The sequence below is a fragment of the Rhinatrema bivittatum genome, chromosome 18, assembly GCF_901001135.1.
Source record: "Rhinatrema bivittatum chromosome 18, aRhiBiv1.1, whole genome shotgun sequence".
Classification (NCBI taxonomy): domain Eukaryota; kingdom Metazoa; phylum Chordata; class Amphibia; order Gymnophiona; family Rhinatrematidae; genus Rhinatrema; species Rhinatrema bivittatum.
Window position 1 is genome coordinate 53,723,115 of NC_042632.1, and position 22,267 is coordinate 53,745,381.

Genomic DNA, 22,267 nt, shown 5'->3' on the forward strand with positions numbered 1-22,267 from the left:
GGTCAATTCCCATACAGAGAGAGAGAGGAGGGTGGAGCTGGAGAGTACTGGGAGGGAGAGGGGTAGAGGTCAATTCCCATACAGAAAGAGAGAGGAGGGTGGAGCTGGAGAGTACAGGGAGGGAGAGAGTCAGAGCTCAGTTTGCATGCCAGCGATGCAGGTGCAGGGCAACTTTGCTCTTTATTATGATTAGATGTGTTGCACTCCTATCAGCCTAACCCATGCTGTGTCTTTTTCCAGACATAAACTCTGGTCAAGCAGGTTTTAGGAAAAGGAAGCTTAATCCCAGTGAAGTTTGTCTGCAATGTCCATTGAAAGCACGGATGTCTTAATATCCAAAATGAGCCAGTGCCTGGATTCTCTTGCACCTACCATGTATGCTTGGTCGAGAGCTTGCTTCCTGTAATCTAGTTCTTCCTCCAGGTAACCTTTAAGTTTGCAAAACTGTTCCTACACAATCATTTCAATATACAGAGAAGAAGTACCAGTTAGTTACTGAAGCAGTGGAGAAAGATTGATTGGATTTTAATTTTAAGTGTATTGTTTGTCTGTTTCATTGGTGTCTGTACAAGTATTGCAGCGGAATACAAACAGTTCTTGTTGGCGGCGGTATATGCTCTACATTGAACCTACAGAGCCTCTCACCTACCATGTCACTCTCTAGCTCCATCATCTTCCGGTGCAGCGCTGCTTCGGCCCCTTCTATCTGCTGAATCCACTAGAGAGAGCACAAGGCAGACACAGGACAGCATTGCTTATTGCCAGTAAGTAAATGCTTTACCTGCCTTGCCCTGACAGGTTTCTCTTGCTGCCTCTCTTCCACTGTAATTTCACTGCTCTGAAGGAAATTCTCTGTTTTCCATCTTCTGCTTTATGTAAGTTTACATAAGAACATAAGATATGCCATACTGGTTCAGACCAAGGGTCCACCAAGCCCAGTATCCTGTCTCCAACAGTGGCCAAGCCAGGACACAAGTACCTGGGAGGATCCCAAGGGGTAGAGAGATTCCAACCAGATCCCAGGGATAAGCAGTGGATGCACAAAATGGGAGTTAGCGTACCCAAAATGCATATCCAATAGAGCGTGTAGCTAATAGCACCATCTGGTTCAGGTGATTTGCTACTCTTTAGTTTGTCAATTTGCCCTAGTACATCTTCCTTTAAATATGGGTATATCTCTTATAGCTGGTCTGCCACTCTATAACTCTGGACCCCTAACTTTTATGACTGAGACAGCTGAACACAGCTGCATTGCCTACTGCTTTCAGAGCCAGATGTGAGTATCGCTTGCTTTATTTTCCTAATGTATTGGGCAGTGAATTCTATGTTTCTATATTTTACAAAAGTATTTTTCAGATATTCACTCTGGCATTTCAGTTTAGCTCTGCCTCCCTGTATTCCACGTATTGTCTGCCAGTAGTTTGCAATTTAATTTCCTTTTTCTAGCCATGGATCATCTGAACCATTTTGTGAGATTACCACATCCTATATGCTTGGTTGAGAGTTTGTTTCCTGTAATCTAGTTCTTCATCCAGGTAACCTTTTAATTTGCAAACTGTTCCTACATAGTGATTTCAATATAAAAAGAAGTACCAGCTTCACCAGGCAAGCAATAATACATATCAATTTAAAAATAATATTTCAGTGGTGTAATTCACCAGAAGTATTTTTATTCTGTCAGCCTCTCATGGTTTACACTTTTTTTTCTCTGAATAACTTCCAGCGGTGCCCTTGAAAAAGCTGATTACTTACAATCTACGTATCTTAATGGTAATGCCATTTTTTATCCAGATTCCCATTATCCAGAAACTCCCAATACAGGGAAAATTCAAGGCAGCCCTGCTGTTCTGTAAGCTGCTCCTTCAGCCAGAGATGCATCACCCTCTGGCATGGATCATGGTCTTTGAACCATGTGATGCTCCTTAGCTAATCTGAGACAATGAACCAGGTGGCAGGAGGGACACTGGTGGCCAGAGGAGTGCCTTACAGAAGAGCCGAGCTAGCCTTGGCTTCAGCTTGGGGGAAGGCAGTGAATTTTGAGGGATCAGATTGGGCTGTGGATGTGGAGGTGAGGAAAAGGGAGAGGTGCTGGCAAAGGAGGAGCTCCCATTATCCGGAGATATCCTTTCTCTGGGATGGCCTGGATAGAAGGCTCTGCTATACTGCTGGCTGAACCTGTCAGGGCCAGGACATAGAGTAGGAGTGTGATCCTTGAGAATGGGGTCAACAACGCGTCATGACAGATGGAAGCAGGTGTACTGAAAAAAGAATCAGACGTTACCTTCTCAGCCAGGGACAGCACTGTGCTGGCCTGAATAATGGCAACCTGCTCTTCATTTCTTAAATTCTGAAAAAGAGCAATGAAAGCAAAAGTAAGACGTCATCCTTGATGGCAGTAAAGTGATTGTAAAAGAATATATTTTAACAGAGTGTCAAACTGCCAACTGGCTTCTGCCAACTACTCATAAGAACATAAGAAGTTGCCATACTGGGTCAGACCAAGGGTCCATCAAGCCCAGTATCCTGTTTCCAACAGTGGCCAATCCAAGTCACAAGTACCCAAACATTAAATAGATCCCAAGCTACGATTCCTTATTGATTAATAGTAGCTTTAGCTTATGGACTTCTCTTCTAGGAACTTATCCAAACTTTTTTTAAACCCAGTTACACCAGCTGCCGTAACCACATCCTCTGGCAATGAATTCCAGAGCTTAACTGTGTGTGAGTGAAAAATAATTTTCTTCGCTTTGTTTTAAAACAAATCAAAGCCAGCAGTGCCACAACAAGCACTGCTGTCCCAAGCAAACCCAGGCTTTGTACAGATCCAAAAGGTCTCTGGTGGGGTACTGTCTAGAATCTATTGGCTGGGGTACATTCAGTGCTGCACATCAGAGAGAAACACAGGTTATAGAGGGAGAATACCATAGAATGCCGTAAAAGCATTCTTCTCCATCACAGAGATATGTTCTCAACACAGGATTCTCGTGTGCAAGAATGGACTGCCAACGACTGGAAGGAAGAATATCATTAACGTTCCAGATGGAAGGCTTCAAAGGCATTCGGAAATTGCCCTCCCTGAACATGGCTAAAAGAACTTGTGGCTTCCACAGCGCTTGTGCTTGTAGCCACATTAAAAGGAGGTGTTCACTGGTCGTGGAGGGGGAGGGAGGAAAATAGTGCACATACAGGGGATTTTTAAAAGTGTGCATACCATTTAGCCCCACTCCCCCTGAGATAGGTCACTTGTACAAAGATGGAGGATGATTTTACCAGGCACACATTGCACCTGCTCGTTTTATAAAGGCAAACAAGACAGGCTGTTGCAAATTGCCCAAGCAATGACCTGAGTGTCCGTGGTGTGTCAGCAACTTGACAACGGAGATGGTGATGAGCAGTACGGTCAGTAACTGAGAGAACCACTGCAAGAGAGCTGGTGTTGCGGGGGGGCTGTACTGAATTTCGTGGTGGCTGACGCCATGGTTGTTTCTCGTGGAAAGATCCCTCCCCGTTCATGGAGATGCCATGAAAAGTGAAGGCCCTTTAATATCAGACATCACCACCCGATGGTTCTTGCAGGGCAGCTGGGTCAGCAGCGTCTCTTTACAATTCTGGCCAATTGGCAGTCCCCACCAGAACAAGCATCTGTTACAAGCACTTGTAAGATACCGGGACAAGAAGAACGCAGCACATACAGATGGACAAAGGGTCAACAAAATTCAGAGGACCTTTTTCAAAACCACTTGCCCAGGTGAGCAGCTCTTTCCATGAGTGAAATGACCCGAGTAAAAACTGCCCTTCTCTGTCCAGCTAAAAGCACAGATGGCCTTCTATAGCCTGCCCACCATTAGCCGTACTACAAGGGGGCATTCCTGGGGGAGAGTTTAGGTCGGAGGAAGAAAGCAATGCACAAACATGATATTTTCACAAGCATGTGGCACTGTTTTAACCCGCTCAGTCGTCTGCACAGCAGAGTGGGTACAAAGTATGGGCGCTGTTGGTGAGCATGTTCAATGAAGGAGAAAGCACTCTGCACAGAAAATTTCTCCCTCAGTGTGCCTTATCCCAGTGGTCAGAAAGCTCTCTATTCCCAAACCAGTGGATCTTAGGAGGCTGCTTAGCAGCACGGGGCTGTGGATAAAGTTTCAGTACATTTGTCTCTACATTCAAGAAGAAATTTTGATACCTACTTACCCCATTGTCACCCAGAATATCTAACTGCTTTATGAGGTCTGGAATGCTTACGTCCTGTAACAAAAAATACAACCCCGTATCAGAAAACAGAAAGGGAAAATGTCTTGCATTTCTGTGGCATTAATTCTAAAAAGATTTTAAATTTAATGGGCTTTATTTCCTGAAAGGTTTCTCCTACTCTTTATCTTTTGAAAAGAGAGCCAATATGGAAAGCATTGCAACACGTGTGTTCAAGGAATGGTCAGCTCAGGTGAAAGGGCACTATTTCAGGGACTCAGGGTGCGGGTGGATGCCCAGTACATCCCCTGGGGTTGCATAATTCATGCACCAAAGAGCCGCACCCCCATATCTTTTCCATAATTGCAAAATTATGTGAAGCAAAATCCAAACCGAACCCTATTAGTAAGGGTGTGCATGGAAAAAGAAGTTTGTTTTGTTTTCTTTCCTATTGCTTTTAGGTTTTTATCATTTCATTTTTCTGTTTTAGGTTGCAGTAAATGGTTTGGTTTTAGTGTGCAGTAAAACCAATTAGTGCATAATAAAATAAAATACATTTTTTTGGCGCTATTTAGGATTGGAAATGACACAAAATGAAACCTAAGTCTGTGTTTCTATAACGTTTCCAAATGCCAGCGCATCCCTACCTGTTACCATCTGCTTGGGTTATTGGATTTCAGGGAAAGCTTTTGTTTGTCTAAACACAGATACAGTGAAGTGAAAGCAGGTCTGGAACACTCTACTTTCTATTATGAAGTTCAGATTCCTGTGCTTCCCATGGTATCATTAGAATAAATATCCTGCTATAATGGAGGGCTCTTATTACATTACTTAATGGAAGTTCAAAGTGACCATCATATAGTGTCTCTGGTGGAAACGGCTTATAGGTGAAGCCTTTAAAGCACAAGGACTAGTTTAATCATCGGTCACTTATTGTCCTGGCTGTGGCTGTGGATATCTCAATGTAGGGCAGACTAAAGATAAATTTCAATATCAGCACGCATAACTGACCACACCAAAGTAACTTTTGGGCAGACTAAGCTGATCTTATCCATACATAGCTACATTTTCCTGAAGCTCCCTGAAGAAGGAGTTGCACACTCCGAAACCTTGCAGTGTCGGAGGATCGACTTCAGGACCATATTAAAGATGGTCAGCCTTGGAGATAAGTGCACATTACATGTTTTTTAATTGTCCACTACCTTGAGATATCCACAGCCACAGCCAGGACAATAAGTGACCGATGATTAAACTAGTCCTTGTGCTTTAAAGGCTTCACCTATAAGCCGTTTCCACCAGAGACACCATTATGATGGTCACTTTGAACTTCCATTAAGGAATGTAATAAGAGCCCTCCATTATAGCAGGATATTTATTCTAGTGTTGAATTCTTTGTTTCTGCTTTTTTTGGGTTTCATTCCACTTGTTTGACAAATCAACCCATGGTATCATGGCAATTATTAGGAAAGCTTACACAGTTCCAGAGACAGTACCTTGCATGTGCTGAGGTTTTGGCTAAAAATACTTTGTGTCTCAGAGAGACCTTGGTTGCCCACATTTCCCCTGCTCCATGCATGAGAGGTTTGAGAAACGAGTCTTTCCTGCATGGCCAACAGCTCTTCATGACAGAATCTACCTCTCAGTGCATTGTTGCATGTGGTAGGAGCTACATTGCATTTCTAAAAAAGTGTGAGGTGTAGAGCTGAATGCATCGAGGAAGAATGATCTTTACTCTTTAGGTTTGATTTTCAAAGCAATTTACATGCCTAAAATTCTGTTTTATGTGCGTAAGTGGTGCTTTGACAATCAGTTAGGAGGGTTGTGTGTGTAAAACTATGTTTGAAACCCTATTTCACACCTCCTCTTTCCCCGCAGTAACAAAAGGTGTTCTGGGGGGGGGGCACATGAGAGAGGGTGAAACCTCCTACATGTAATAATCCCATGCATGAACCCTCACAACCCAGAGACTTTCCAAATGGACCTATGCACGCGTTCACTTTGAAAGCTCTGCTTAAAGTCTGCAACTAAAGTACCCTCGGATATTACTACTGCATGAGCTGATATAAAATTACCCTCCCTATATTTAATTATTTAGTTGATTTATAGCCCGCCAGTCCTAAACATTTGCTCTTGGAGGATTACAAGTGATATAAAATATATATCTTATAAATACAATTAACAAAGTTATGGGAATAAACTATTTCATTATTGAGCATTGTTTACTAAAGCATGAAGACCACTTTGGCCGGATAGATATCTACCCATGCTGACAAACCTTTCATGGTGCATTTTCCTTATTACATGTATTATGAACGAAGCACTAAAGACATATTCCATCACTGAAATATGAAAATATAGAAAGAAGGGACCTTGACAGGTCATCTAATCCACCCCTTGCCTCTAAGCAGAATACCCTATACCTAAACTAACTGAACCAGATGTTTATCTAGTCTACACTTAAAAACCTCCGATGACAGTGATTCTATCACCTCCCTAAGTAACCTGTTCCCATGCTTAACTACTCTCATCATTAGAAAGTTCTTCCAAATGTCTAATTTATATCTTCTCTACTGCAATTTGTACTTATTAATTCTTGCCTTTTTCGTAACGAGATGGAGAAGTTGGTTTCTCAAGATTAGCCCTACAGAGAGCAGATGCAAAGAAGTTTAATTCTTGAACCTGTGATGGACATTTCTCAGAGGTAAACAAGCTCCCCGTACCTTGACCCCTTCTTTCATGCAGTAGATCTGCAGGGCGCTTACACCATCAGAAAATGGGTGGATCTGGAGATTGAATGGTGGGGATCTTCTTTCTCTTTCCTGCAAATAAATTAAAAGCACATGCAGAATTGCAAAAATATGAGTATTAAACATGAATTACGTGAGATATGAAAGCAGAACGGCAGCTGTTACTGTTCAGTAAAGGTCCATAACATACCTGTACACTGATCGTGTGAATAACTTACTGTGTCAGATCAGCTCTAGTGAGGCAGACCTTCCACACATTAAAAACTGCTAATTTCCTATTGGAACCATTTGCTAAAATTTAATCGTGGAAATAAAATGGAACAGAAGAACCTTGAGCTAGAGGAGCCTGATGTGCTCGCCTTTCTGCCATAAACACAGAATGGGGAAAAGCATTCGTAAAGCAGGCCCTAAGTCTGCATGCTGGAAGCGATCAAATTTGGCTGTGTTTCAGTCCAATTCTTTGCCTTGGAGGCCATGTCAGTATGGCTAAACTATTCACATTATGACTGTTACCCAGCCCAAGGTTGCTATATTAATTAACCTGTTATTGGGGACTACTGATATGTTACTATCTGCAGACTCTAATGGGGCGAGGCATGGATCCTTTCGAGGAGTATGGGAACTGCCATGTGTTTTGCACAGTAGCCGGAGGCTTCTTTCTTACCAGTAAAGTTGCAGGCTTGGTTGGGGAGAGGGGAGAAGTGGTGGTGCTGAAGAAAGGGTAAATGGATCAGATTTGCAGGGGAGGGGCGTGGATTTAACATCAGCATTTGGAGCATTTAGGGTGGGGCTATGAATCCCCAACCCCAACTGTGGCTGTCTGCTAACAGGAATGATGCTGCACGGACAGCGATCCTGGGCTGGAGGGGTTCTTCCTTCGAGGTGCACCTTCCGTGCTGTGGATTGGCCAGGAGAGGCCACCATAGTGGCTTGGGACTGATGGGGGGGTGGGGGGGTGGATTTGGACCTGGATCCCCCGTGTTGCAGGGCATGGGGTTTCAGTCTATGCTATGAGTTGAGGGCATTTTGTGAGAGGGTTGCTCTGTGAACGTTGAACGATTGTTCTCTGAATGCAGAGCAGCATTTTGTGCTAGGTCAGGAGCTGAGGTGCACGGGTTCCCCGTCCTCCTCCTCCCTCGAAAGCTCGGTACCTCCAGCTCCAGGTTCCGGAACTCCAGCAGTTCATTCTGGTCCCTGGCATCCTGTAAGTCCTGATGCACGCGGCTCTTTTCCGATTCCAGTTTTTCTATCTGACAGAAATAATACAAACCCCAAATTATTTAAGAGTAAACTAACAGTTTGCAACGGTAGGAGCATATTGCTGGCATTAAAATGCACAAAGTCTGGGAGAGTAAGATTGTAGTTGATCACGTGGCATAAATATCTCTTGCCAGGATTCAAGATTTTATTCCTTGATCTTGAAAACAGTTACTGATCTACCGCATCAATCATTTTCCTCTTAGTAAGCCAGTTCTGTAAGTTACCTTTTCTAAAAGCTCCTGGTTTCTCTTAATAAAAAGCTGTTTTTCCTCCACCCAATGGGAGTCCTGCACATTAGACAAAAGAAAGATGCAATTACTCGCGAGCGAAGCCCAGCATGAGCGAGTACAAAGACGCACATTTTCCAAAATAAAAACTCACGCAATGCATTGTAAGCACATGAACCAGAAATCAAGGTTACATGAGATGTCCTTCCCACCCAAAATTCAGGAACATTTGGATAAAAATAACTTGCCCAATTTGCATACTAGTTAGCCGCTTTGAACCATATACTGGAAAAGTGGTTTAGAACTCAATAAATTAAATTAAATAGATGTTAACTGTAAAGTAGCAGCCAAGAACGTGTTTCAGCAGTGACCTGCAGCTCCGTTACAGGAGTTTGCATTATCTGGGTAAATAAGATGGTGGCTATGAGCAGCCTGGACAGGGTAGGTCAGGTTCTTCCGTGAGTGCTAGAGTCCCTGCTTTTTTTTTTTTCTTTCTTTCTTTCTCTTGGCATCATCGAGCGCCCTTCTGGGACCCTGAGTGATGCACGATCAGTTATACAGAGAGGGAAGGTAATCCTATAAACAGTGTGCATAGGGACAAAGTCTGTGGGTGAAAAGCAGACTCGTGCACACGAGCTCGCTTTGAAAATGAGCAGGTGTGCGGGGAACGGACATACATTCACGCCTGCTTGTAGATTAGGCGTGCGCCTTCAACCATCGAAAGCCTGCGTGCAAATGCTATCCTCGTCCCAACCCCCAGAATGCCCTCTTTCCAGCGGGCACAGAGCACGCATGGAATAACTTCCGTGCAGTCTTTTATAAGCAATTCTCTAAAAGCTCATCAATCAGGCCCATAATAAATACAAATACAACAAATGATAAACAAAAATAGAAGAATATAACCTTCATTCCAGATGGACTACACAAAGTGAAAATCCTACTTAAATAAACAGGGTTTGAGTTTGGAGTCAGAAGGATACAGGTTCAAATCTTGCCATCTCCAGCTGGGAAGAAGCCAGCGACAGTGTAAAATGCACAGTCAATATGCAATTCAAGTGTCACAAAGTCAATTTCCCAGATCTACAAATGTTATGGGATGGCAACAGCTAAGGTCAGCAGAATGTCTCAGGGACCCCTGGAGCGCACCTGTGTATTAATCAAACATAACTGTGAAAGGCAAATCCAGGAAGATATAATGCCAACCTGTCCTTTTTGTGAAAGAGTTTTTTCCAGGTCTTCGATTTTGGCCTTGTACCGCAGAACTTCTGTTTGCAACTGTTCTTGTGCCTGTCAAAAGATAGAAGCTCTCAAATTACCTCATGCTTTCAAAGCAATGAAAACGTATTGCTAATTATTAATTTGATATGGTCCCTAGCACTTAGCTGGGAAAAATCATGCAATGTGATTTGTCAGGTGGCATCATGTGACCCTAGGTTAACTTCCTGCCCTGCACACAGCCCATTGTGGCATACTGACCAATGATAATGCAACATTAACAATCGCTGATGACATCACAGAGTACCTAACTTTACTGAAACTTCAGCTGAGAAAGCTGAAAGGAAAGGTGAGGAAGCTTTTTGTTCTGAAAGTAATGTCTGTGGGGGGTTTTGCTCTGAGAAATTTGACTGTATTTAATTACACATGCCAGGACTGTGCATGAAAACTCTTTAATGCAGCCTGCTTTGTAATGTTGCCCTATTGATCACAGGAGGCTGCAAAAACTTACAAATGCAACTTTACAATGTTGACTACTGAAAATTGCCCTCTACAGGATCAGAACAGTAAAATGGTGACACCAAGTGGCCAGACTTGGGGTAGATGCATTACCAGGCTTCTGGAGGGAGCCAGGGTCTGTGTTCCCTGGGCCAAGAGCTATCGCTGCTGCGATGACTGGGCTAGATGGAAAGGGGGAGAGAGTTAAAAAAGTGGAGGAAAAAACCCTAGGTAGGTAGCTACAAATGAAGGTTCATACGCTGTAGCTTAGTACAGGCTGCATTTGATTAATCTGGAAGCCCTAAGGCACAGGAGAAAATTGCCGGGCCACAAGAGAAAAAAGAACAGAACTGTAAAAAGACATTCTCCAGACGCAGACCTAAATTATACCATGCATACTGCCCCGAGGCACAAAAATAAGCAGAAGGACATGGCCAGTATTTAACATTAGCACCTGGTCAGCATTTTACAGCCATATGTGTTGATTTTAGTACAGACTCTTTGACCAGAGATAAATCATGGGTAGAGACAGATATTTTCCAGTTGTGCCTCACTTTACTTGTATTTTCAATTGCAAGTTTAAATGTCACTGGTCCATGCTAATATTAGAATAGGTATTTTATTTTTGTGCCTGAGAAGGATTGCATGACCTGGACAAGCGAAAGGGGTCATAGGCCTGACAATCCTACCAAGATGATGACGTGAGCCAGAGGAGTGGCGAGAACCTGAAGGTGCAAGCTTAGGTACCCTAGCTCCTGCGTGTCAGTGATTAGACTAGTCCTCCATCCTGCTCCGCACACCATTACCCTTGGGATTTTGTGATGTCACTTAAAATGCATTTATATTTTCTGTCTTATTTTCCACATGAAACACTGACCTTGGCCTCCCTCTCGGCATCTATGATGCCTCCTGTCTGCTCCTGCAGCAACGCATACGCCCTCTGCAGTGCCTGGTATTCCTTTGTCAGCTGACGAAATCTGAGTTCTGATTCTTCTGCTGCCAAACTCTTCATTGGAAGAAAAAGCAGGCAGTGTGTTAGCAGCAGACAGAGAGAGAGAGAGAGAGAGAGAGAGAGAGAGACTGTAGGAAAACCCAGGAGGACCTATCGTCTGGCTTGTGACCAAAGTTGGCTCGCAATGATTAGTCAAGGAGTCTGAGGCAGTGGAATGTCAGAATGTTTAGGTTGTGCCAACCCTACGGGGATGCTTAGAGATGTTTCACAGCAGGAAATAGCAGTTGGTATCTTTGTCTTCCCTTTTGGCAAATCTGAAGCCAGTGCCCAATGTCAGCAAAAGTCATCGGGAAGACCTACAAGTTTCATTTGATTCCTAAGATTCTGGTGCTCGTCACTCTCCACCTCCGTTCAGGAAGAAAACACTTAAAATAATTCAAGGTTTACAACATTTATAACAGGTTAGTGAAGTAACCTTTCCTACTTCTTAAACCTGAGGTACCAGATTATTTATAGTGAAGATATTCAGATACCTCCAAATACCTGCAATGTGCATGTCTATTCTTTAAAAAGACGAGATTGTATGCTGCTGCTCCCCCGATAAAAGCAGATACACACAGCTCAGAAGGATACCATTTTACGCAAAAAGGAAACCATTTTCTCTTCACCAGTTAGATGAGAACCTCTAGTAAGAAAGAGTCACGAGTGGGACGCCCTCACATATGTCGCGGTTAGCTGTGGCATACCCATGGGTTGGCCATTGTGTCCACACGTCTTTAATGGACGACGCACTGTACCGGAGAGGGGAAATGCCTGGGAATTCTGCAGGCTATGCCCTGGTAGGCAGTAGATGCCTGCAACAATTAGCTTGTTTGAGATACTATAGGTCCATCAACTGTCCGCATTCAGGCAATTAATTAATTGTGGTGAAGCAAATGAAGATAGAATCATTCTGCAGAACTTCTTCTAATTAGATGCTATAATTTAAAAAAAGATCTCTCCGGGATGGGACTCCCTGGATACACATTTAGCACCAATTAATTACAATTTCAACAAATCTCCGTGCCCAATGATACCAGTAACCTCCAGGGACCCATCCAACTCACTTAACTGAAAAATGCTTAGTAAAGTGACTAGACCTGTCTCAGCTAATAAAACAAGATGTGCAATCATTTAAAATGACAAGGAAAACACGAATAATGTTTGTTGTTTCGTGTTGTGTTGTTTCCCATCCAAAGCTACACACAAAACAACATTCCCTTTGCTTTGTTGGCGTGTCTTGAAATAGAGAAACAGAAACACCCAACCACACTGCACACCAGGGCAGGATTTAAAACTTTCTTGCCCACAGACACTGGGGGAAGGGGGAGGCGTGGGCCTCCCCCTCCTCAGAAATAATTAGGGGAGAGACCCTCTGAAAATCATTGGAGGGCATGCGGCCCTGCCCATTTTTTTCCTTTCCCCTGGCCTTCCCATTCATTTACCATCACCTGTGGCTGGGAAAATAAGAAAATAGCCAGCAGGGCCTGGACGGTGGCAGCGTTGGCAACGCTCCAGCGCACATCAAAATTTGGTGCTGGAGGCAGTTGCTTACGTTGCCTAAATTTGGGGCTGCTACACACCTTCACCACTTTCATGACAAAGAAGTCGGTCCCCTGAACATGCTTGAGCCTCCTTCCTCCTAGCCTTGCTTAGTTTGCAGACTAGCTTTATTGTGTCTTGTTTCAAATGCCCTTACTCTTGGCTGGTATGGTCTCTTTATAAATAACTTGTAAATGTGAAACAACAGAAGCTCCTCTGGAAGCCATTTACCTCATCCAAGTCATCGTCCGGAGTTGCAGGTGTCCTGTCAGTTCGATACGATGCCACGGAGGAAGTTTCTGAATCCATAGAGTCATCATCATAGCCGAAGACCGTGTCAACGAGATGTCTCTGCAACAACCAAAAGAAGAGGGTTTCCCAACACCTTAACACAGAAAAGCTAAAAGAACCCAAAAAGAGCCCTCAAAAACCTGTTCAGTAACACAATCAAAGAAAACCATGACTTAAACCCTAAATATGGTGAAGGGGATCCTTGGTCTAAAGGCACAAATAGACATGTAAACTCTTTTAAGAAGAGTTATGAGGGTTGGCCCAGTGCCTCAGTGACATCTGGAGGATCTGGGTTTGAGTTCCAGGTTAGGTCTTCTGCTCTTTGGGCCAGCCGAGGCTGGGGATACTATAGAGGCAACATTCGTAGCCCCTGGGAGTTAGGGCGGGCTAACATAGGCCCTAATCCAGCCTCTCGGTGACAGCGCTGAGGAGAGTCCTGGCCTAGGAGTGGAACCTAGGTCCTATAGCACCCATCAGTGAGCCGCGGGCTGGCTCAGATTCTGAGATGGAAAACAACGAAGAACATTGCTGGCAGCGTTACTATAATTTCAAGCAGGGACAATTTACAAGGACAAGTTTAATTGGACATCAAGAGATCATTTTTTGTCATCACCATAACTAGCAATGAAGTGCAACAGAAAGTGAGATGTGTTATGGGTTTGACAGAAGGGCTTTGATTGTTTTTTTGACCTGGTCATTTTTTCCAGCTCAATCAGAACAAGGGGTGGGATCTAGCACCATGAGCCTTAATCTGCAACTTCCTGGGGGTTTTTTTCTCCTATGTTATATCCCAGTCATTGCAGCGACAGTTCTCAGCCAGGGGCCACGCACCAGGACTCCGTCCAGAAGGCTACAATCATGAGTCCTAAATCTGGCCACTAGGGCTCACCATTGCACAATGAGTATGACTGCTCTTCCCAAAGGCTGTGTACACTGCCTCTGCAGCAGCCCTGGCCCTGGCTGAACCCTCAACCAGGACATTCCTTTGCACACTGGCCACTAGAAATTACAATCAATTATAAAGATAAAACAACAAAACTTAAAAGAAAGGAATAACTAAAACCTATTAGCTGTTAAAATATAAAATATATAGATAAATATTAAACCAATAAAATACTAAAAACATAACTATACGTTTCCAGCATCGGTTAAAGGTTTAAAACGAAGCCACCTGTGGTTGTTGGATTTAAGCGCTTGTCTGTTTCTCATTTTCTGTATAGGCCATTTTAAAGAGCCATGTTTTTAGTTCTGCTTTAAATTTGCTTTGTTCTTGTTGCATCCTTAATTGAACTGGAAGAGTATTCCACAGTTTTGCTCCTGGCTTTATACTGATCAGTGCTATACACTAGAAAATTTGGAAATAGAGAGGGGAACCTCCCCTTCCCCCCTTCCCACAGTGTGGACAGCAATAACAGTTTGACCACTGCAGACCACCCCTGACAGCTCAGTCTACGCCCCCTCTCACAGATGTGACCTACATCACCACCCTAGAAGCACCATCCGGGCCAAGGTCTTGAGTCCGACACTCAGGGCCCAATGTGAGCTAAATTTTGCATCACATTTTCTTTATTCACAGGATAAAAACTGAGGCAACTCCTGACAAACTAAGCTAATGGTAGGAAAATGCATCAGGAGTTTTAAAAAGCAGGCGTGATTTGTGAGCTTAAAACAAATGAAAAATTTGCACCAGACAAGCAGAAAATTTAAAAGAGCTTCTCTTCGGGACAGGCATTTATTTGCCCAGTTGTCACCATTGTGCACAAAATTGCTGCATGTGAAACCATCTCCTGTTATGTATGCTCTCTGGGGAAAGCACTTGTCACAGCAGTCTATCATTACATGAGCTCTTTGTGCCAGGCATAGTAGCAGGACTGTCCCCATCATGCAGTGCTTGCTGTGTGTTCAGCTGTCTGTCACTGTCACCTCATGCTGCTCGGGGTCACTGTCTCTATTGTCCGGTAATCACTTCTCACCCTCTTTCTCACCTTGATAGGCTTGGAACTTCGTTTATGCCTCTTGCGGCGAATGAGTTTTTCCCTGTCCTAAACAGAAGAAAAAAAAAAGATTGGGAAAAGAGACTATTAAATCCAGAGCTGCGTTCACTGAATCCTCTCCCAGAAAGTTGTTCCTAAAACCCTCTATCACTTAAATATGCTGAAGGATGACTTGACCTGAAGCGCCCTGAGTTTGATGCAGAAAGGACTTAGGAAGCTGATCTGTGCTTCCTGTTGTTACTGATACACAGTTTAACAACTTAACAGGTGAGCAAAATGCGCTTCTGTGACTCACTGCATTATCCGGCATTAGTTGCCCTTGTCCTCGGCACAACAATTACGAGACTACCAAGAAGTACCGCACTGTGGCAACCTTGCTATGGAATATTGCGATAAGCATGCATTAATACAAGGAGCTGCTCTGAGGATGATTGAACGGGGCATGCATTTCAGATTCCGAGCCCTTTCCTGGGTTCAAACAGATATAGTTTGGTCATGTGCTCCCTTCTGTTTCGTGTGCACTAACGGAACAAACCTGAGGAGTTCGCCATTAGGGCTGCCATTGGGTTGCTATTTTTCTCATCGATCCTGACCTCCATTACAGGTTTTCAGAAGTTAAAAAAAAAAATGGGGGGCGTGTGGATTCTTTTGATGCCAACTAGAGCTATAGGCAGATTCGGGCCCAGTTTGGCTCCATTGAAACTGGCTGCACTTGCAAAGACGCACGTGAGATTAGTAGAAGCTATTAAAACTGACTTGGGTTTTTGCCCAGTGACTGTGGATTTCTACAAGTCCAACACATGGATTTATACCACAACTAGGCCAGTTAAAAAAAACAAACTCGGGCTTCAGCATAAATGCAGGCCTCCGTTTGCGGAAAGCTGCTTGAACTCGCATCAAAAGCCCTTCCCAGCCTCACCGGCTGGTGCCAACAGGATTCAAAATCTGCATTGCCCTTGAAATGGAAACCTAAGTGTGACCCTGCCCTCAGATGCACACTGAATTCCAATTCTGGTCTCCGTCTGCTGGAGACTGCAGGCTCACCCTTGTTAGGTCATCAATCATGTTCTGTTGTTCTATAACTTGAAGTTTTAAAAACTCAGTTTCTTGTTCCTCGTTAGCCTGGTCCAGGTCGTTCAAGGATCTTAACTTCTTCAGGGGTGCGTGCGATGTAATTTTTTCTCTCTGTGGTTACAAGAAAAAGAGCAATGACAGAAAAGCAAACAAGGAGCTTAAAATATGATTTTACTTGCAATGCTAACAGGCCTTGGGTATAAAAATACAAGTTAGGACTGTGGCTAGAGTTTGCCTTCTCCCTTGGCCAGAGCATAGTCCAAATAGCGGCCAGGGTGGCCTGCACTGAGTCTTTTCTGTGCTAACTGGTGACAACACTGTTTTTACTGTGTTTTAATGCTGTGATATTACAAAGTGGAAACAGATTTTAAACAGATCAGATTTCTGTGATCTGCTTAAGATGTGAGAAGAAAATGACCTGATAATGTACAGGAAAAACAAAGGCTTAACTCTTTTCCACTCAACCCATCCTGACGTAGCAGGTACTACTGGGGTTATTAACAAGTGATTAGAACCAGAAAACTGAATGGATGTGACCCGGGAGCTGCTGCAGAGAAGGGAACCAGTGTTTTATTTTCACATGTGTACTTGGAACAGTACTAAGGTGCTGTAAAGATGACTGTGCTATCACCAAGAAGCACAATGTTACATAACTGTGAACATCGTAAATACTCCAATGGTTTTCACAGATGAATATTAGGACAGCATCATCTTCATAACAGTTTGCTCACTTGGTGTCTGGGAAAGTTTCATTCTGCTCTGAATTAAAACATGACTTCACAAAGCTACAGGAGTTGGGGGGAAAGATGGTAGTGGTGATGGCGGTGGTAGTTAGGCTTGAGGCATTATACAAGGCAAACACAGTTCATTTTATTTCTTTATTTAAAATGTATAAACCACCTATCAGCATTTCTAGGTGATTTACATAAAAACATTCATAATAAATCATAAATACTAATAGTCAAAAAAATGAGACAAATAAAACAAGCTATAAAACAAACAATAACCAACAATAAATATAAAACAACAAATGAAATAAAAACAGCAAATAAAATGAAATCCTTGAAATGAATATGAAAATTCTGCTTTACCATGTATTCCTTCTCATGTTTATACTGAAATATGACTGTATAGTCTCTTCTCCCAGCAATGCATGTTGTTTTGTGCACTGCCTGTGCAAGGAGTGCCTTTACTCACCATTTCTGCATTCTCTTTAGTGAGCAGCTTCAGCTTGTCCTCCATGCGCTGCAGAGACTGCATCAGCTCGTCGTTCCGCCGGGTGAGGCACTTGTTCTTCTCCAGGAGAGGTTTACATTGCTTTTCTGATTCTCGGACTCGTCTTAGCTGCAAAAAAATGAAAGAGAAGAGACATTGCTCAAAGGACGCCTTGCCGACTGGCAACAAAACAGGAGCTCAGTGTGGAGGACTTGCACAGGACGTTGGGTACGCTCATTTCACAGGTCTTATAAGAAACAATTAAAAAATAACAATAATAATTGCCATTGTCTTCTTTTCTCCTCAGCTGCCCTTTGACTTTTGGCAAGATGTGAAAACCAAAACTAGACTGTTCTCTGTTGGTTCCTAATAGTGCTTGACTGCCCTCATCCTGATGATGGGGGGCGGACAAGAAAACAGTTCATGTCAGATATATGATTCTTTAAAAAGTAAAAATACTACTTTCTAATTACAGCAAAGATAAGAGTTCAGACTGTAATGAATAGTTACTGTACTGTCACAGCCTCATGCAGTACCTGGCAGCAGCAGACCACTTGGCACGCCATGGTCTCCATGGCGGTATCACCAAGAAACCCTAACACATTGCCCCTTTCCCTTGTCATGTTGTCAAAAGCCTTCAATGACCATTGGACCTGCAGAGAACACCTGAGGGCACCGGTTGCCTCAAACTCTTGCCCTTTGATGCCACAAACTTATTGGACCAATGTGACACTGTAGCCACACAAAGTAATCTCATTCATGAATTCCCAAAGGAAGAAAACCCCCAGCAGGAGCACAAACCAGTTCATTCCTTTCATCTACAAGCAGCGTGTTCCTGTCCTCCAGTTTCCGAATGGTTGCATTCAGTTCTGCCATCCGCCTCTGGTTTCTCCGTAAATCCTGTATAAGGAGAGCAACAGGCACCGTTAAGCACAAGGCCACATTAGTAATTCTGTACGAGCCTGAGCAAGGTGGGAGAAGCTCTTGGTCAGCCCCACTGTATCTATCATTCTGATGAACTTTTCCCCGATGTTTAGGGGTACGTTTTCCACTAATGGGCAATGTACGCACATACTGTTCAGGGTATGCAAACCCAGCTAGTTTTCAAAGACAAAATGCTTGCGTACATTACCTGTGAATATCAACTTAAGTGGCTGGAAGATTGCATATTCACTTAACAGGGTATTAGCACACTGATGTAGAGTACGCATGCTCACAACATAGGTATGTGTGTGTATTTTTGAAAACTGTTTCCCATTCCTCCAAATCAACCTCCCCAAGAACATTTTAAAAGTCCATGAGTATGTTCTAAAAATCTTCTTTCCTGGTTATAGCTATTTTAGGGGCATCAACCCAATTTTATGCTCATAAAAAGCACAGAAGATTTAAAAAATGTATCCCTTATTGTATTATTATGTCTTACAGTGGCTGTCATGGTGTACGCTTCCACCAGCTTCAAACTCACTTTTTAAATGAGTGCATTTTAGAAACTATTGTCCTGTCCTCTCTACAGCTTAAGCACTTCTTCCTTACTCCTACTGTCAAAAGTGAAAGACAGTTCCAGGCAAACTCAAGGGGCAGCTGGGAATCCATGTTTATCCATTGTCCACATGCAATTAATTTTCTTATCCTTGTAAAATCACGGAAACATCAAGAGACACAGAGATGACGGTCACCATTCGATAAGGTCCTAATGTATCCATCAACAAGATGCATCATGGTGACCATTTTCACGACGGCCATAAAAGCTGTAGATGGATAGACATCATCCCATTAACCAGTTACTATAGTGCTGCCTCCTGGTGCTTATTTTCACCAAGGCCACTCCCTCCAATTCTGTATCCCGGGATATCACGAATGTGCAGTACAAGATGGCGTTCTCTAGGGGACGTTATTCTAATCACATGAAGAGAGATTACTTTGATCTGTAAAGCCTCTTAGCATGCCTGCAGTGCTCCACGCAAAGGGACAGAGGATATAATTTCAGAAACATACAGAATTGCAAAAGTATTATTGTGAGCCGCCCAGCACAGTTTTTCTGCTACGGGCGGAATATAAGTTATAAAAATAAATACATAATAAAAGCCGGCAAAGTACAAGGGCAGAAGCACATTGTTTAATGGGGTGGGGGTGAGGGCCAGGCTTACAGGGCTACCGCAGTGCTCCGACCCATCGCCGGCTCTCCCTGGGATCTCCCTCTTGGGGCTGCTCATGTTGCACTCGGCCTCCTTCACCAGGAAGAGCTGCTCATCCAAAGCCTCCTTCTGCAGCTGGAGCTTTTGCAGGTACCCCGTCTGAGTCTCCAACTCCTTCTCCAAAGAGAAGATGATCCGGTCTTTCGCTTTGATTTCGTCCATCTGAACAAAAGACACAGCAAGGCAATGTTGACAAGAGGCAGGTGGCACCCTGTAGACGAGCCAACTTATTGAGGCATGAGCTTTAGAGGGCAGATGCATCCGAAGAGGACAAGTTGATGAAGTGGACTCTGTCCTGGAAAGCTTATGCCTCAATAATCTGGTTACTCAATAAGGAGCCTCCCGTCTCGTGTCATTTTTGCTACACCCAACTAACATGGCCGTCCCTCTGAAGATCTTAGTAAGGCAATGTTGCAATGCTTCATCCACCCTTCTGTCCTCTTCTGTGAAAGGCTGTGGTGGCCACAGTGTCTGTTCGTCCTGACCAATCTTTTCAATACTGAACATGTTGTGGAGCAGATTTCTAACATAGGACCTGATTCACTAAGCTTGTTCTTCCCGCAGACACAGAATGGGAGGGAAACCAATGAATTAGAGCCTTAAATTGTCAAAATTGTGAGGGGTTCCTTAATATAATGTCAGGGATCCCTCTTTTATAACAAATCATATAACAACATCACCTCCCCCAGGCAATTTCTATTGAGTGACCCATACTCTGGATGGAGAGTTCTGGCCTGTTCTGACTTTAGGACTTACATCCCACTGTAATGTGGTATTTCAAGTCCCGGCTTCATCCATTTGACCTTGGTATTATAGATACCAGCCAGAAAGGGGCATCAAAAGTTAGGACTGGCCTATGATCTCCCTCTAGAAACTGGGTCATATTACAGATTAGTATTTGTTAGAGTGGTCAGATCATGCTGCAACAAATTTTCCGAGAAACAATTGTATTGGTTTACAGTCCATTTGCTATAAAAGGGGGCTCCCATATGCTGATTTGAATTAATTTCTAAAGACATTGAAAATCTTTTTTTCACTACTGGAATCCCTTGGTTTGGCATCAGAGGTGGTACAGTATGACACAGGGCTACTGACCAGTCTCCGAATGTCCCTTTCGCATTCCCATTTGATCTTGGTGATGGCTTCCTGATGGGACTGGTGCTCACTCCGCAGGTCTCCCGCCTTGATCTTGTCAGCCTGGATCATGTTGTTCAGGGCCTCGTCCACCTGCTTCTTGGCTGACTTGAGCTCCGTGATCTCCTGCAGGAGCTTCAGCCGCTCGGAGTCGAACACTCGCCTGGCCTCCTCACGGGCCTCCGTGGTCAGTGCCGTCCTGACTTTGTCGCTGCTGCCATCCCGCAGAGCACTGAGCGCCGCCTTCAGGCGTTGAATTTCCACCTCCTTGACCTTCACCATGCGAGCCATCTCCTGCTCATGCTGCTTGATCAGGTTCTCCCTGACAGCCTGAAGCTCCTTCATCTTCTCCTCATGAAGCTTGCCTTTCAGCTCAGTCACCGTCGCCGTGTGTTTGTGCTGCTCCTGCTCACGGATCCGTTTCGTCTCTTGGGCTTTATCTCTTTCAAGTTTGGATGCCTATGTGCAGAAAAAAAACAAAAAAAAAGGATTACAAAGACTATTCTGTCTCCTACAAATGATGCTTGGCTTTCATGAGATCTATCATGTATGACATGGACAAGGAGCATGTTGCATACCGCAAATAATAGAGTTCTTCCTTCATAACGTTACTATCACCTCTTCATTGCTGTCAGTTCAGATAAATGGCCATTCAGGCTTACTGAGATGGGCCATGAACACCTCTGAGCCACGGCTGCTCTGTATCGCTCTCCAGGGACACAACCTAGGGATCTCTTCTAGTTAAGGACATATTGCTGTAGGGCCACATCCCAACCCATTACACTTTGTGTGTGCAATGATAAAGGGGAGAACCCTTGAACTGTAGAGACGGAAGCAGGAAAGTTGTACTGACCATTTCTTCAGCCTTTGCTTATGATTGCGTCTGAGGCCTTAACAGTACTACTCAGTACTCAATTACTCAGCTTAAATCTTTAGTGCATACACCTTCCTCCAGCAATAATTATGTATTCTTGGGCTAACCCGAGTGAAGCTCTCTCTTACTGACAAACCGTTTTTGGTTCTATATACAAACCCCAAATCCTTGTCTGCTTTACAATGGGTGAGAAGATGAAGGTTACAGAGCTCTTTGGGGACGGTTGCTTTGAAAGTAACTTTCTGGTCTGTCTCCCCAGCTATAGGAGGAAGTGAGTCACAGTTTGACTGTGATACAGACTGGTGGCTGAGAGACTTGGTGCGGTTTTCCGCCTGCCTGTGGTTAGCTCTGTCTTCTCTTAGAGCCGTGTATGGCATCACTGGAGGATTCACACAGAGTCCAACGTCTCAGACATTCATCAAACCCGTAATATAGTAGATGATGGTAGAAAAAGGCCAAGTGACCCATCTACTCTGCCCAGTTATTCCAGTTCACATGGCTGAGGCTATGTCCCAGCTGCCAGCCTGTAGGAAATCACTCCTTTTGCAGGACGGTCTTAGTCATCTTCCTCCATTACCCTCCACCCTCCTGGGTAGCTAAGCATGCAAGATCTTCCTGCATGGTTCACATCCTGCACCCCTCACCTCACATGTCCAACCACAAAGCTTTGTAATGATATAAAAAGCTACTAATACAGGGGGAGCAGGGATTTTTTTGATGGTGTTTTTGGTTATTTACTTTTTTCCAGGGTGGGATTTTTTTTTTGGTCATGCTATTTTCCAAAAGCAAGCAATAGAAAGTTTTTCTATGCCATACGGGCAG

General features: G+C 43.8%; 1 protein-coding gene across 2 annotated transcripts in view; it reads right to left on the reverse strand.

The window, feature by feature from the left end:
* Positions 1 to 22,267, reverse strand: part of JAKMIP2 (janus kinase and microtubule interacting protein 2) — a 38,135-nt gene that overhangs the window by 11,096 nt on the left and 4,772 nt on the right. For both annotated transcript variants that reach the window (XM_029583993.1, XM_029583994.1), the window contains exons 3-18: positions 20,533 to 21,030; positions 19,390 to 19,599; positions 18,044 to 18,142; positions 17,225 to 17,371; positions 15,998 to 16,138; positions 14,945 to 15,001; positions 12,900 to 13,019; positions 11,013 to 11,141; positions 9,626 to 9,709; positions 8,420 to 8,482; positions 8,087 to 8,185; positions 6,909 to 7,007; positions 4,192 to 4,245; positions 2,282 to 2,347; positions 650 to 718; positions 373 to 450 (exon numbers count right to left, since the gene is read on the reverse strand). In XM_029583993.1, the coding sequence (XP_029439853.1) occupies positions 373 to 450; positions 650 to 718; positions 2,282 to 2,347; positions 4,192 to 4,245; positions 6,909 to 7,007; positions 8,087 to 8,185; positions 8,420 to 8,482; positions 9,626 to 9,709; positions 11,013 to 11,141; positions 12,900 to 13,019; positions 14,945 to 15,001; positions 15,998 to 16,138; positions 17,225 to 17,371; positions 18,044 to 18,142; positions 19,390 to 19,599; positions 20,533 to 21,030 (2,013 nt within the window). The remainder of the gene's footprint in view (positions 1 to 372; positions 451 to 649; positions 719 to 2,281; positions 2,348 to 4,191; positions 4,246 to 6,908; positions 7,008 to 8,086; positions 8,186 to 8,419; positions 8,483 to 9,625; positions 9,710 to 11,012; positions 11,142 to 12,899; positions 13,020 to 14,944; positions 15,002 to 15,997; positions 16,139 to 17,224; positions 17,372 to 18,043; positions 18,143 to 19,389; positions 19,600 to 20,532; positions 21,031 to 22,267) is intronic.